Consider the following 13,494-nt stretch of genomic DNA (forward strand, 5'->3'; position numbering starts at 1 on the left):
CACACACACCACACACACTTCAGAAGCCACACAATCACAGCTATACAGACACAAAATGACAGTTACACAACCACACACTGACATATCATTACAGCCATACAATCCCAGTCACCCTCACCACCACCTCTTGGCTTCTCAAGCCCAGATCCCCTCCCATGCCCCCTCCCCAGCCCGGTCCCCAAGCTCCTCGCTTCCCCTCCCCCTTCCCACGCTGGACCCGCAGGGGACCGGACCCACAGATCCGAACCCGGACCAGACAGAGACCGAGGGTCGAAGCCCGAAAGAAGGGCTACAAGGGACACTTCAGGCCCCTCCCCCTCACCGGGTAGAGGCTCTGCCACCTGAGCTCCGGGTTCGCCTAGACGTCACCAGCGCGGCCGGACCGACTGATTGCTGGCCTGGCAGGCGGGCGGGTGGACGCACAAATGGAGATGCTGTCGGCCCGGCTCTGCGCCGCGCAGACTCCGCGAAGGAGCGAGGGGCGTGGCCTCGGGCGCCTTATTTGCATAACACAGTGGGCGGGGTATCGAGACGTCTTATTAGCATGATCTGGGCGGAGCCTCGGTTGTTCTTTGGGGCGGGGCGTGTTAGAGCAGATTGAGGGGGAATGAAGGATGGAGGTTAAGAGGGAGGACTCTGGCCCTGGCCGGTTTGGCTCAGTGGATAGAGCATCTGCCTGCGGACTGAAGGGTCTCAGGTTTGATTCAAGTCAAGGGCACATGCCCGGGTTGCGGGCTCGGTCCCCAGTGAGGGTATGCAGGAGGCAGCCGATCACTGATTCTCTGTCCCTCTCCCTTCTCTGAAATCAATAAAAAAATTTTTTAAAAAGAACAAGTACCTTAATTGTAGTGTACAGTAAACAAATTAAAAAAAAAAAGAGGGAGGACTTTGGGTGAGGGTAGGCGCTGAGGGGAAGAGGAGGGCGGAGTGTCAGAGCATGACCTGGGCCACCACGCTCCCTCTCTGGGCCTCGGTTTCCCCATTTGGGCAGTAGGGCCAGATCGCCAAAGCCCCCTGGAAAGGAAGGCTGGTGGCTAGTGTGAAACCGCATGTCTAGCCACTCATATCTGGACAGAGCAACCCAGGACTTGTCATATACTAATCTGGCCTCACACTGTACTCTGACCCTAAGTTCATACATCCCCAACAGCCCCTGGGATCTCCATGCCCGCCCCAACACTGGCGAGTAAATGGGGGTGGCTCATTCTCAGGCACAGAAGCAACAGGAGCAACAGTCCACAGGTGGAGGAGGGTCTCGGCTAGTTTATTTTCTCTCTGGAGGGGTCTTCGTGGAGAGCAACCCGGCTGCTCAAGCTGTGGGGAGACAGGATGGGTAAGGGCCAGGTCTGGTCCAGGGGACCCAGGGGTGGCAGTCAGGGTGCAGGAGCCCAGGTTGGGAGCTGGGAGGGTCCATACTGTGGGATTCGAGGGCTGGTCAGGAGGGGCAAGGTGGGCGGAGCAGGGGAGGAGCCACACCTGATGGGAAGGAGCGGCTCTTGTTGAAGGGTGGCTGGGAACGGTCCTGGTCCGAGTCCGAGTCCGAGTCCCAAGAGTGAAGCGGAGGACTCAGGCATCTGTGCCCCTTGTAGCCTGCAGGGACAGGTGCCATTCTGGCTCTCCATGCATGAACCCTGAATGTGACCCTTGAACCAGGGTCCCTTGATCATGTCCCTTGAATGTGACCCAATGTGACACTTAAATTTTACACCAATGGTCCTTAAAAAACATCCAGGTGACCCTGAGTGACCCCTAGATGAAACCTCCAGGGACTCCTTAATGTGACCCCAGATTAAAATCCAACAGATGTGGCCTGGCTGGTGTGGCTCAGTGGTTGAGCGTCAACCTATGAACCAGGAGGGTGGCAGTTCCTCCTGGATTGCTGGCTCAATCGCCAGTAGGGGGCATGAGGGAGGCAGCCAATCAATGATTCTCTCTCATCACTGATGTTTCTATCTCTCTCTCCCTTTCCCTTCTTCTCTGAAATCAATGAAAAAATATTATTAAAAAAAATGAAACCCGCCCAGCTGACATGGCTCAGTGGTTGAGCTTCGGGCTTGATCCCTAGTGGGGGGCATGCAGGAGGCAGCCGATCAATGATTCGTTCTCATCATTGATGTTTCTATCTCTCTCTTCCTCTCCTTTCCTCTCTGAAAGCAATAAAAATATATATTTAAAAAAATGAAACTCAACAGATGTGACCTCCAAATATGGCCTCTGAACATGACCTCCATGTGTGAAGCTGGAGAATGACCCCACCCACCCTGGAGCATGGCTCAGTCCCTCTCACCCCGGAGGCTCCCAGTCTTGGGGCGGATTCCCGAGGACATGGTGAAGCCATCAAAGGAGTTCTGCAGCGTATGCACGGCGGACCTGTAGGAAGATGGGGAGCTGGGGCCCCCAGGTGACTCTGGACTGCCTGAGGCTCGGGCACGGGGGTGTTAGGGGGGCAGAGGAGGAAGAGAGTCCTGCTTGGAGATGGAGGTCTGGACTCAGATGGCTTCTAGGTTCTGGTGGTCACTGTTTGATCAGATTGGGGGCAGGGCAGGGCAGATGAGGGTCAGGGGTCAGAAGTCAGAGTGGGGGCTGGGCATCACCATATGTCACTCAGCTCCTTCTGGAGGTCACTCCTCCAAGAGCCATTCCCTCCTGATGGCATCTCCTCTGTCTCCAGCCAGTTGGTTGTCTCACACCCCTGTTGTTTCATCTTGGTCAAGACCTGGGGCTCCGACAGGGGTAGGGGGGAAGAGAGAAGAGCAGTAGTAATAAAATGACGGTGCAAGGTGACCATGACATGCAGCTACCCCTTCAGGTAGGGATGTGTGTGTTTTATCCATTACACAGAAGAGGAAAATGAGGCCCAGAGAGGTGAAGAAACTTGCCCACAGTCACACAGCCGTAAGTAGCAGAGCTGAGATTTATGTCCAGGCCTTCTGGCTCCAGTCCAATGGTGGAGGCCGGCAGAGATCCCCATGTCCCCACCCCATGTGGGGTCCCTGTCCTCCCCTCTCACCTTGCGGCACTTCGCCTGGGTCTTCTGCACCTTCTGGATGTTCACCAGGTTCTCAGTGATCTCTTCCTCCTGTGCCTCTGTGAGGGGCGGGGGCTCAGGGAGGCCAGGCAGCAGAAGGACACCCCCACCCTTCCCCCCACCCCCGTGGGCTCCAGGCACTCACGGAGCTTCTGATAGATGAAGGTCACCTCCTCCCGAACCAGCTCCAGCTCCTCCCACAGGAATTTCTTGCTGAGGGGATAATGCAGCCTAGGCCCACAGCCCCTGCCCAGTCCCTGGCCTCCTGGTCTCACAATTTGCCCACCTGCCTCTCCAAACCTCCTCCGCCTCCCGTGTTCCCATCTGTTCAACCACCCATTTCCCCCAGGCTCCACCCCTCCCCAAGTTGCCCACCCACCTTTACCCTCCAACTACCATTCCCCCTCCTCTCCTCCCCCAGCCCCAGCCCTCTCCTCCTGACCTCCAGCCTCCCATTCCCTCAGCTTCCTATTGCCTGGCCTCCATCTCTCTACCTTCCTCACCCCTGACCTCCCATATTCCCAGCCTCAGCCCCCATCAACCTCTCCACCCCCCAGTTCCCTGATCCTCCCACCTCCTTCCCAGCCTACCTCCAGCTTCCTGTCTTCCCTGCCTTCTGGCCTCCCAGTCTCCCCACACACAAACACTGCAACCTGTCTTCGCCCCTACCATCTGCTCCTTTTGTCCTTTAAGCCTCCCATGACCCCCCATCATCCTTACTCAGGCCTCCCCTATTTTCCCCATCTTGGGCTTCCTTCCCTCCCACAGCCTCCAGGCCTCCCCCCTTGGCACACTCACCTGTCTCGGATCTCCTGGGCCAGCAGCTGCAGGTAGCGGGTAGTGCGGGTTTTCTGCACCTCCTCACTCTCCCGCACAGTCTTCTGTAGCCCCTTCAGGCCTTGCGCCAGGGCCCCATATAGCTCCCGCTGTCCCTGATCCATGTTCCATTTTTTCCCCTCTGTTTGCTGGCTCGTGGGGTTCAGGACTTCTTCAGAAACAGTGGGAGCTTGATTGAGGCCCAATCACACAAAGCGCAGCTTTGAACCCACTTGCCCTAGCCTGGCTGGATCCCAAGCCTGAATCCAGACTCACCCACTGCTCTCACTCTGACCCAGCTGACCCTGACAGCCCCCGGCCTGACCTTGACCTCAGGCCAGTCCTCACCTTCAAGCTGTTGGATCTTGATTTGCTGCAGGCAGCTCTCTTTCTCCAACATGGTCACTGAGTGATTTAGGAACTCAAAAGCCTGTGGGGGAAGAGGTCATGCCTGGAGGCAGGATGGGGAGGAGAAAGGGACAGAGGTTGCTGGGCCCAGGGCTGGCTGAGGAGGCTAACCTTAGTCTGGGCCTGTAGCTGGTTCTTGAGTGACTCCAGTTCGCATTGCAGGAGCTTCTGGGTGTCAGGAATCATCATGGTGGACTTACCTATGAGCAGAAGTGTGGGTCAGCCAAGCTGGGAAGGGTGGGGGCAGGAGCAGGGATCACAGAGCCTGAGGTAGAGGCTGGAGTAGGGGTCAAGATCAGGGACTGGGATAGAGGGCAAGGTCAGGGGCAAGGGGCAGCTGATGCTGGGGCAGGGTTGAGCGGGCAGCAATGGCAGGGTTCCACAGAGGCTGGGGCAGAGGGTGGAAGAAGGAACCAGCAGGTCTTGCACACACAGTCTTGTTAGGAGGGAGGGTTCTCACCTTTGATTTTGGAAGAGCTGGTCTCCAATGGTTTCTAGGATAGGGGAATATGAGGGCAGTAGAAATTCACCCCTGGGCTGCCTCCTTGCTCCCCCCCAACCCAGTGTTTGGACATGAGTTGAATCTGCTGAGTTCTGGGTGTCCCAGACCCCGAGTGCAGGCATATCCGCACATGCTCAGAAGTGCACTCCTGTGGCTTGTACCCTACATGGGTGGGCCTCTGGGCTGCCCCTGACAGCATGCACCTGCAAAGTCCTCTCTCTGGACTGGGCTCAGAAAATGGCCCTCCTCTTCAGGGGCAAACGACATTGACAATGTCTGCAGGCAGCACCAATAGCACAGACACATAGCCATGGGTAATCCCAGAACAACCACAGCTACATAAACTCAAACACAGTCATGCACTCCAAGTCATAAGACCCAGGGCATCCATGCACACTCATCTCAGATACATAACCAGACCCAGACACACCAGCAGTCATACCCAGAGACAATTACAGAAAAGACTCCACTAAGACACACAATCCCACATCCATTCCATTCATTCCCTCATCCATTAAGATATATTCATTGCAGGCCTGCTGAGCACTGGGAGGTGTTCTGGGTGCTGAGGACCTCCCTGTCCCCCCAACCAAGCCCTGCAGCAATAGATTGTGGGGCAGCAGGAAGGGTGTTCCAGGGTGTGGGTAACCTTAGTGACACTCGGATGCTTCTTCACAAGTTCCTGGTCATTACAGCATTCTTGTGAGTCTGAGCTGGGGGAGTGGGGAGACCCAAGCGACTGAGGCCCTGAGTCCCTCCCTGGCTTCCAGTCTGTATTTGTCACTGTGTTCTCTGAAGCAGCTGGCCCCGAGGTCTCTGGTTCTGGAGTGCTGGACCAGTAAATGGTATAGTCCAAGTTCTTATCTGAGGAAGTACCTGGGAGTGGGTGAACGAGGGCTTCCTGAGGGCCAGCTCAGAGCACTCAGCCCCTCCCAGCTCCCCAGCTCTGGAGCAGCCCCTCAACGAACCCCAGTACTTGTCACACTTGCTGTGATCAAGCGAACACAAGTTGGAGGTCGACAGAGATGAGCAGTAGCAGGGCAGAGAGTAGTCAGAGTCCCGGGGCAGGCCGGCCAGAACAGGGTCGCTTCGAGTAGGAAGGACAGGACAGGGGGCTGCACTGAGACCAGCCCCCATGTCCCGACACTGCCAGACCCTTCCTGACACCTCACAGAGGCCTCAGCCCTGAACACAGGGCCTCCAGCTATGGTAGGAACAGGATAAAAGATGATCCCAGCCCCAGGGATTGGGATGGGCAGTGAGAAGGACCCAGAAGACCCCACAGGAGAAAGTGAGGTCTCAGAAGAGTCTAAAAGAAAAAAAATCTTAACATTGGGCCCTGGTAGGAAACAGCATGTGCAACCCTAGCCCGTGTGGCTTAGTTGGTTGGGCGTTGTCCCATGCACCAAAAGGTTTCTGGTTAGATTCCTGGTCAGGGCAGATGCCCTGGTTGCAGGCTAGATCCCCAGTTGGGGGCATGCAGGTGGCAGCCAATCAATGATTCTCTCTTATCATTGACTAGTGGCCTGGTGCACGAAATTCATGCACATGAAAGGGAATTAGAGGAAATATTTTAATATTGCTATTTGCCCTTTCTCTATAATAGAAGTGTCAGAGATGAAAGAAAATTAGTAAAATGTATATGAAAATCTTCCTCCTGTCAGAGTCTGGGGCACACCACAGGACCCAGAGTCAAGTCCCCGCCCAGCTGCATGCACCTTGAAATTGCGAGAGATCCAGACCTGGCCAGCCCCACCTCCATCAAGCCCCGCCAGGCAGGGGACGCAGCCTCAGTTCCCCTGTCAAGCCCCGCCGGGTAGGGGGTGCAGCCTCAGGGCCCCATCAAGCCCTGCTGGGAGGGGGGGTGCAGCCTCAGGTCCCCCGGCCTGGTGCCAGGTGGGGGGTGCAGCCTCAGATCCCCCAGTGCACCCTCAGGTCCCCTGACCTGGTGCTGGGATGGGGGGCACAGCCTGAGGTCCCTGTCAAGCCCCCCCGGGTGGGGGACATGGCCTGAGGTTTCCCTTCAAGCCCCTCTGGGGCCAGGGGCGCAGTCTGAGGTCCCCCATCAAGCTCTGCCGGGCATGGGGGCGTGGCCTGTGGTCCCCCGTCAAGCCCCACTGGGCAAGGGGGCACAGCCTGAGGTCCCCTGTCAAGCTCCACCAGGTGAGGGGCGCAGCCTCAGGTCCCCCACCCCGGCCTGGTGCCACACAGCTTCAGGTCCCTGCTGATCGCTCATTATGGCTCGTTATGGGAACCCCGCCTCCGCTGTGGGCGCAGCCATCTTGTGGGTCAATTTGCATATTACCTCTTTATTATATAGGATGTTTCTCTCTCCCTCTCTGAAATCAATAAAAAATAGATTTATAAAATATTTGTTAAAAATCAATAAACTATTCTTTAAAAAAAGAAAGAAAAAGAAAAGAAAGAGCATGTACCAAGCTTGGAGGTGTGGAACCATGTGCTCTGTGATGATAAATTCAGGCCGGTTGGAGGCAGAGTCCAAGAGGAAACAGTAGGAGATTAGCAGGGCAGCTCAAGCAAGGCATTGAAAGCCAAGCAGAGAAGTTTGGACCTGGTTCCCCAGATAAATGGGAGCCATAGTGTGTGAACAGGAGAGGCAAGGCACATCTATTCAATAGGTATTAGCTGAATGGGGGCCCAGGCCCATGCTAAGTGGGGCTGGGAACAGATGGAGTCATGTGGGACAGAGCTGTCTGGAAAAACTGCCAGGTGCAGGGGATCTTGCCTTGGGTCACACTCAGACAGAAAGGCCACGCTCTACAGGCCTTTCTGAGTCCTCTAGTGTCCGTCCTCTGCCCAGTCCTAGAAGACTGCTATGCGCCCTTCAAAACCCTATTCAGCATCTGCTCTGTAAAAGCTTCCTTAACCCGTTTTTAAAAAATATGTCTTTACTGATTTGAGAGAGAGAGGAAGGGTGAGGGAGAGAGAGAAACATCAATGTTAAAGAGAAGCATCGATCAGCTGCCTCCTGCACGACCCCTAGCGGGGATCCAGCCCACAACCCCGAACCTGCCCTGACGGGGACTGCTGACTTTCTAGTGCATGGGACATGCTCAACCAACTGAGCCACACCGGCTGGGGCCCTTAATCCTTTTTAATCGATTTTCAGAGAGAGAGGAAGGGAAAGGGGGAGAGAGAGAGAGAGAGAGAGAGAGAGAGAGAAAGAAACACTGATGTTAAAGAGGAACATGGATCGGCTGCCTCCTTCATGAACCCTACTGGGGATCAAGCCCGCTACCTGGGCCTGTGCCCTGACAGGGAAAACCCCGCAACCTTTCAGTGCACGGGAGGATGCCCGCCCAACTGAGCCACACCGGCCAGGGCCCTTGGTCCATTTTTAAGCTCCTATTTTCTGAGTACCTCACTGAGCGCGGGGCACCACCATCAGCACTCATTCGGTCTTCACACAAGAGGCAGTGGACACGCTCTGGCTGGATGGTGTGGGCTCAAGTCCTCGCCCTGCCCCTTCCTAGCTGTGTGGTGTTGGAAGAGCTACTGAACCTCCCCATGCCTTAGTGTCCCCAACTCTAAAAACGGGATGTCACTACCACATCGTTGAGCTGCTGTGATTAAGTAGAGTAATCCATGCCAGTGCTGAGCACACAGTAGTGGGAAACTCAGTGTATGTCCTTGAATGTCACACTGAGAACTTGGGACCTGGGACTCATATAGGAGCCCTGAGAGGATTGGAGGAGGGAAGACCCATTTCTGAGTGCCACCTGCAAGCAGAACCCCCTTCCCCTCCCACATCAGCTGTTCCTCCCGAAGTCCCTCCAGGGAGAATTCTTGGGGAGAGGGCGGGGTGTCATTAACCTGGGCCCCGCCCCCCGGGCCTTGAATCCTGCGCCCCACAGGCTTCCGACCCCTTCCCACCCCCACCTACCACATAGCACCTGCTCATGCTCTCCCATCAGGAACCGCGAAGCCAGTCCCCAGCTGTGACGCTGAAATTTGATCCTGTGGGGACACCATCACTTTAAAACGCGCGGAGCCCAAACGCGGAGTCACAGAGAGGGGCGTGGCCGGCACGTTAGCCCCGCCCCTCCGTTGCAACCCAAGGCCTCATTGGCGCCTTCCCGCTTCCGCAGATCTTGGGAGCCGCCGCGTAATTGAGTAAAATCCCGGAGAGGGGCGGGGCTTCAGGCAGGTTTCTGCTAATCGATTAGTCCATATCCAATGGGGCGGTACAGGAGGCAGCAGATTACGATTAGATTGGCTTCGGGTTCAGCTGGGAGGCGGGACGAGTTCTCGGTCCCACGAGGAGAGGTGGTGGGGATCCCGGGAGTGCAGTACCGAGCCCAGCCCGCTGGCCCCCAAGATCGGCCCCGGCGCCTCTGGTCTCGGACGCCTGGGTATTGCGGGTTGAAGTCCGATTCCTACTGGCGGGATCGGTGTCTTCGGGATGAGATTTGGGGGTTTCCCAGGATTAGATGGAGCCGGGGTGCTTTGGGGACCTTCATATAGATATCTGGATCTTGTTATGGGAGCAGGATTCTTTGTTGTTAGAACTGGGACCCCGAGGTGATATTTGAGTGTCACTGAGGTGATCTTAGACGCTCTAGAGTCTAGGGGTATGAGCTTGAGCTGGTGGGGCTGAAACTTGGGGGTGTCGGAGGTGGCATGGATGTTGGGGTCCAGAGAGTCTGAGATCTTGAGGGCCGACATTGAGAGAGATGGGGTCGGGTTGTCGCAGGGCCCGACCCCTATTCCTGGGCTGCCATCCCTGCATATCTGCTGGATTGGCGGTGACCCTGGCCTTGCGCAGGCTCCCAGGGGCTGAAGGCCAAAGGTAAAGCTCTGAGCCACCCGGTACCTCCTTCCCAGGCCTGCAAGATGGAGGAAGGCGGGAACCCGGCAAGCCTGACTAAGGTGGTCCATCTGCTGGTCTTGTCTGGGGCCTGGGGCATGCAAATATGGGTGACCTTCGTCTCAGGTAGGGACCCTCGTTCTGGACGTCATGGATACCCAGGGCGGGGACAGGAATGAGGGCCGGACCTGGAGTATCCTAACGGACGTGTGGTCCCCTGCACTCCACAGGCTTCCTGCTCTTCCGAGGCCTTCCACGACATACCTTCGGCCTCGTGCAGAGCAAACTCTTCCCATTCTACTTTCACATCTCCATGGGCTGTGCCTTCGTCAACTTCTGCATCTTGTTTCCACAACACCCCTGGTCTCAGCTCACCTTCTGGGAGACCAGCCAGGTATGCAGACTTGGGCTTCACTACCCTCGGAAGACTTATTCCCAGTACCCCACTGAGCACCTAGGGGCCCTCCGTTGTGAGAATTAAACAACAACAAAACTGTGCCTTCTTCCTGGTGGATACAAAGCTGGGCTCTGGATACCCAGAGCAGTACCCAGCCTGCACAGCCATCCCCAGCAGCCCTGTCTACCCTATTCCCCCTGTCTGTCTGCTGGCTGCTGCTCCCTCTCCTCCCTCTGGTTGGGCCTGCTGCCAAGCGGTGGTGACTCAGCTGGGCTGGGGCACTGACCCCAGCTCATTGTTTAAAAACGAGCCAGACTGGGAATTTAAAGTCCCCCACCCCCATCCACACATTTTCCCAACTACCAGGCAAGCGACCATCTCTGCATCTCATATTTCTCTATCCCGCCCTCCCACTGCCCTCATTGTGTTCCTCATATGTGGGCAGGTAAAGCCTGACAGGGGTTTCAAGAATAATCCCATAGAGACCAGAGAGTATTATGGGTAACTAGAACTTTAAGGGCTTTTTATTCACTCCCTGTGGGCCCAATGTCAGCTTCTGGGATCTGGGCTGGGGCCACAGAGGAGATGGACCCTGTCTTAGGCTCTCTCTCTATTTTGGGGGAACGAGGGGACAGTTATTGTGCTGTTCCAATTTGGGGAAGAGAGGTTCTGCTCTGAGATATCGTCAGTTTGTGGGAAAAGAGGAGACAAGGCTGTGTTCTGGAAACTTCCAGTCTGAATATCATAGAAGAGGAGACTCAGAAGGTTTTAGGGGGGATAAAGGAGGTGCTTTTCCTGCCAGCTTCAGGTTATTTGAGCTGGAGCTCTGGTTGGGGGGCCCTAATCTGGGTTGTGGGAGGAGGGGGAGGCCTGGCTTTGACCCTCTGCTGTCCCCCAGCCCCTCGGGACTTTGAGGGTGCAGAAGGACCCTCTGCAGGGCCCCTCCTGCCTTCCCGGCACGCTCACCTCCCACTACTTCCAACAGCTCTGCCTGTTGTTCCTGAGTCTCACACTTGCCACCATCAATGCCCGTTGGCTGGAGCCTCGCACCACAGCTGCCATGTGGGCCCTGCAGACCGTGGAGAAGAAGCAGGGCCTGGGTGGGGAGGTACCAGGCCGCCACCAGGGCCCTGACCTCTACCGCCAGCTGCGGGAGCAGGATCCCAAGTACAGTGCCCTCCGCCAGATCTTCTTCCGCTACCATGGCCTGTCCTCCATTTGCAACCTGGGCTGCCTCCTGAGCAATGGGCTCTGTCTTGCTGGCCTTGCCCTGAATCTCAGGAGCCTGTAGCACCCACTGCTTCTTTGTCTCTGCTGGCGCCCCAAATCTCAATAAACCCGTCTTTGGAAATGGCTGCTGTGCTTTTTTCTCCAACTGGGAAGCAGGGGGAAAGGTGGACAAGAATGGAAGCGAGGGCCTCTATTTCTCCGTTCATACTCCCCATGATGATTTGGAGTGTTAGCTACTGCAGCCCCTAAGCTCTTCCTATAACAGTGCCCATTTGTTGAGCACCCACTGTGTGCCAAGCATGGAGCTAATCATTGCACATACTGGTACCATATATTATTGTAACAATAGCTGGTTCTGATCCCTAGGGGACAAGCATATTTCCAACCCCATTGAATTGGGGGTGACCATGTGTCTTGCTTTGGCCAGTGAAATGTAAACAGACCCCAATAGTCATTTCCAAAGAGAAGGGTACACCCTAGCCCGTTTTTCTCAGTGGTGAGAGCGTCAGCCCTTGGACCAAAGGATCTTGGGTTCGATTCCTGGTCAATGGCATGTACCTCGGTTACAGGTTCGATCCCCAGCCCTGGTCAGGGCACGCGTGCAGGAGGCAACCAATTAATGAGCCGATGTTTCTCTCTCTCCCCTCCTCCTTTCCTTCCACTCTCTTTTAACATCAATGGAAAAATATTCCCGGATGAGGATTAAAAAAAAAAAAAAGAGGGAGAAGGGTACAATGGTCCCCTCCTTATCCATGGGGGATACATTCCAAGACCCCATGATTGTCTGAAACTATCGATAGTACCAAATCCTATATATATTATGTTTTTTTCCTATACACACATACTTTCAATTAAAGCATTTTATGGCTTCTCTACTCTTGTGCTTTCGGGTCATTATTAGTTTTAAAAATTTTTTTTAAAAATACATTTTATTGATTTTTTACAGAGAGGAAGGGAGAGGGATAGAGAGTTAGAAACATCGATGAGAGAGAAACATCGATCAGCTGCCTCCTGCACACCTCCCGCTGGGGATGTGGCCACAACCAAGGTACATGCCCTTGACTGGAATCAAACCTGGGACCCTTCAGTCTGCAGGCTGATGCTCTATCCACTGAACCAAACCAGTTAGGGCTACAAAAAATTTTAATTTTTTTTTTTTTTTTTTTTTTTTTTTTTAGAGAGAGAGGAAGGGAGAGGGAGATAGAAACATTCATGAGAGAGAAACATCAACATGGACTGGCTGCCTCCTGCACGCCATCCACTGGGGATCAAGCCTGCAACCTGGGCATGTGCCCTGACCGGGAATTGAACTGGCAACCTCTTGGTGCATGGGTTGACACTCAACCACTGGACAACAGTGGCGGGGCTATTAAGTACAATAAGGGTTACTTGAACACAAGCACTGTGATACCATGACATTTGATCTAATACCTGAGATGGCTACTAGGTGACTAATGGGTGGGGAGTGTCCACAGCGTGGACATGGTGGACACGGGTGATTCACGTCCAGGTTGGATGGAACAAGATAGTGCGAGATTTTATCATGCTATTCAGAATGGCACACAATTTTAAACTGAGAAATTGTTTAGCCCAGAATTTTCCATTTGATATTTTCAAACAGTGGTTGACTGTGGGTAACTGAACCCACAGAAAGGAAGCTCTGGGTAAGGGAGGACTATTATACAAGCCAGTGCATGGTTTGCCACATTTTCCCTTCTCCACAATGACCAGTGTGAGAAGCAAACCTTAAATGTTTTGGGGCCGCTTGTTACTGAGCACATGCCACTCCTTCCTGACTGATGCATGTCATTTTTGTTCATTCTCATGGCAGTCCTTAGAGGCAGCTGCTGTTCTCATGAAGCAGTGGTACTCAGAGATGTTCAACAAGTGGCTTCAGGTGGAGTTGTTGGAAGTTGAACACCAGTAAAGCCTAAACTATTATAACTGCAGATCCTCTCCTGCTGGCATAAAGAAAACTCTAGGACCTCAGTTAGGGCTGGGTGTGCCAAATTTCCATACTGTGTGGCCTCGGCCAAGGAGCTGATCCTGAGACTCAGTTTCCTTATCCATAAAGTGGAAATTAATTCCAAGGGCCCTTAAGAGTATTTGGCGAAGGGATTGAGCCCACTTTAGGGTCAGGCGCGCTGCAATTACAAACACTAATTCAGACCAGAACCCATACACAACCCTGTGAGGGGAGACTCTTGTCATCAATCATTTGACTGTTGGGGAAACTGAGGCCCAGAGAGGTTAAGTAACTTCTCCAAAGTCACAGGGATAGAAAG

The 13,494-nt window shown here is 54.5% G+C and overlaps 3 protein-coding genes across 7 annotated transcripts in view; 1 reads left to right on the top strand and 2 right to left on the bottom strand.

Annotated features, from left to right (window-relative positions):
* The window catches only part of PLPPR2 (phospholipid phosphatase related 2), an 8,353-nt gene extending 7,914 nt beyond the window's left edge, over positions 1-439 (bottom strand). Inside the window, exon 1 of the mRNA XM_023745810.1 lies at positions 323-439. The gene's annotated coding sequence lies outside the window, so the exon portion shown is untranslated. The remainder of the gene's footprint in view (positions 1-322) is intronic.
* Positions 440-1,246: 807 nt separating this feature from the next.
* CCDC159 (coiled-coil domain containing 159) lies at positions 1,247-8,775 on the bottom strand. 5 transcript variants are annotated; one of them, XM_014446874.2, is made up of 13 exons: positions 8,659-8,687; positions 5,723-5,841; positions 5,404-5,630; positions 4,713-4,746; positions 4,364-4,452; positions 4,193-4,274; positions 3,827-4,016; positions 3,174-3,241; positions 3,011-3,087; positions 2,595-2,716; positions 2,288-2,370; positions 1,477-1,590; positions 1,247-1,314 (listed from the first exon to the last, which is right to left on the bottom strand). In XM_014446874.2, exons 1-13 carry the CDS (start codon positions 8,661-8,663, stop codon positions 1,310-1,312), a joined length of 1,215 nt encoding a protein of 404 aa, XP_014302360.1. In that variant the 5' UTR covers positions 8,664-8,687; the 3' UTR covers positions 1,247-1,309. The 5 variants fall into 5 exon arrangements, with proteins under 5 accessions (XP_014302360.1, XP_014302361.1, XP_023601569.1 ...); XM_014446875.2 differs by lacking the exon at positions 5,723-5,841 and having other exon boundaries at positions 8,659-8,775; XM_023745801.1 differs by lacking the exons at positions 5,404-5,630; positions 5,723-5,841 and having other exon boundaries at positions 8,669-8,775.
* A 207-nt stretch (positions 8,776-8,982) lies between these two features.
* Positions 8,983-11,332, top strand: TMEM205 (transmembrane protein 205). Its single transcript, XM_006104569.3, has 4 exons — positions 8,983-9,127; positions 9,600-9,708; positions 9,813-9,976; positions 10,965-11,332. The coding sequence occupies exons 2-4, from the start codon at positions 9,609-9,611 to the stop codon at positions 11,268-11,270; spliced, it is 570 nt and encodes a 189-aa protein (XP_006104631.1). The 5' UTR covers positions 8,983-9,127; positions 9,600-9,608; the 3' UTR covers positions 11,271-11,332.
* The last annotated feature ends 2,162 nt before the right edge of the window (positions 11,333-13,494 follow it).

This window comes from Myotis lucifugus, unplaced genomic scaffold (assembly GCF_000147115.1).
Source record: "Myotis lucifugus unplaced genomic scaffold, Myoluc2.0 scaffold_583, whole genome shotgun sequence".
Classification (NCBI taxonomy): Eukaryota; Metazoa; Chordata; class Mammalia; order Chiroptera; family Vespertilionidae; genus Myotis; species Myotis lucifugus.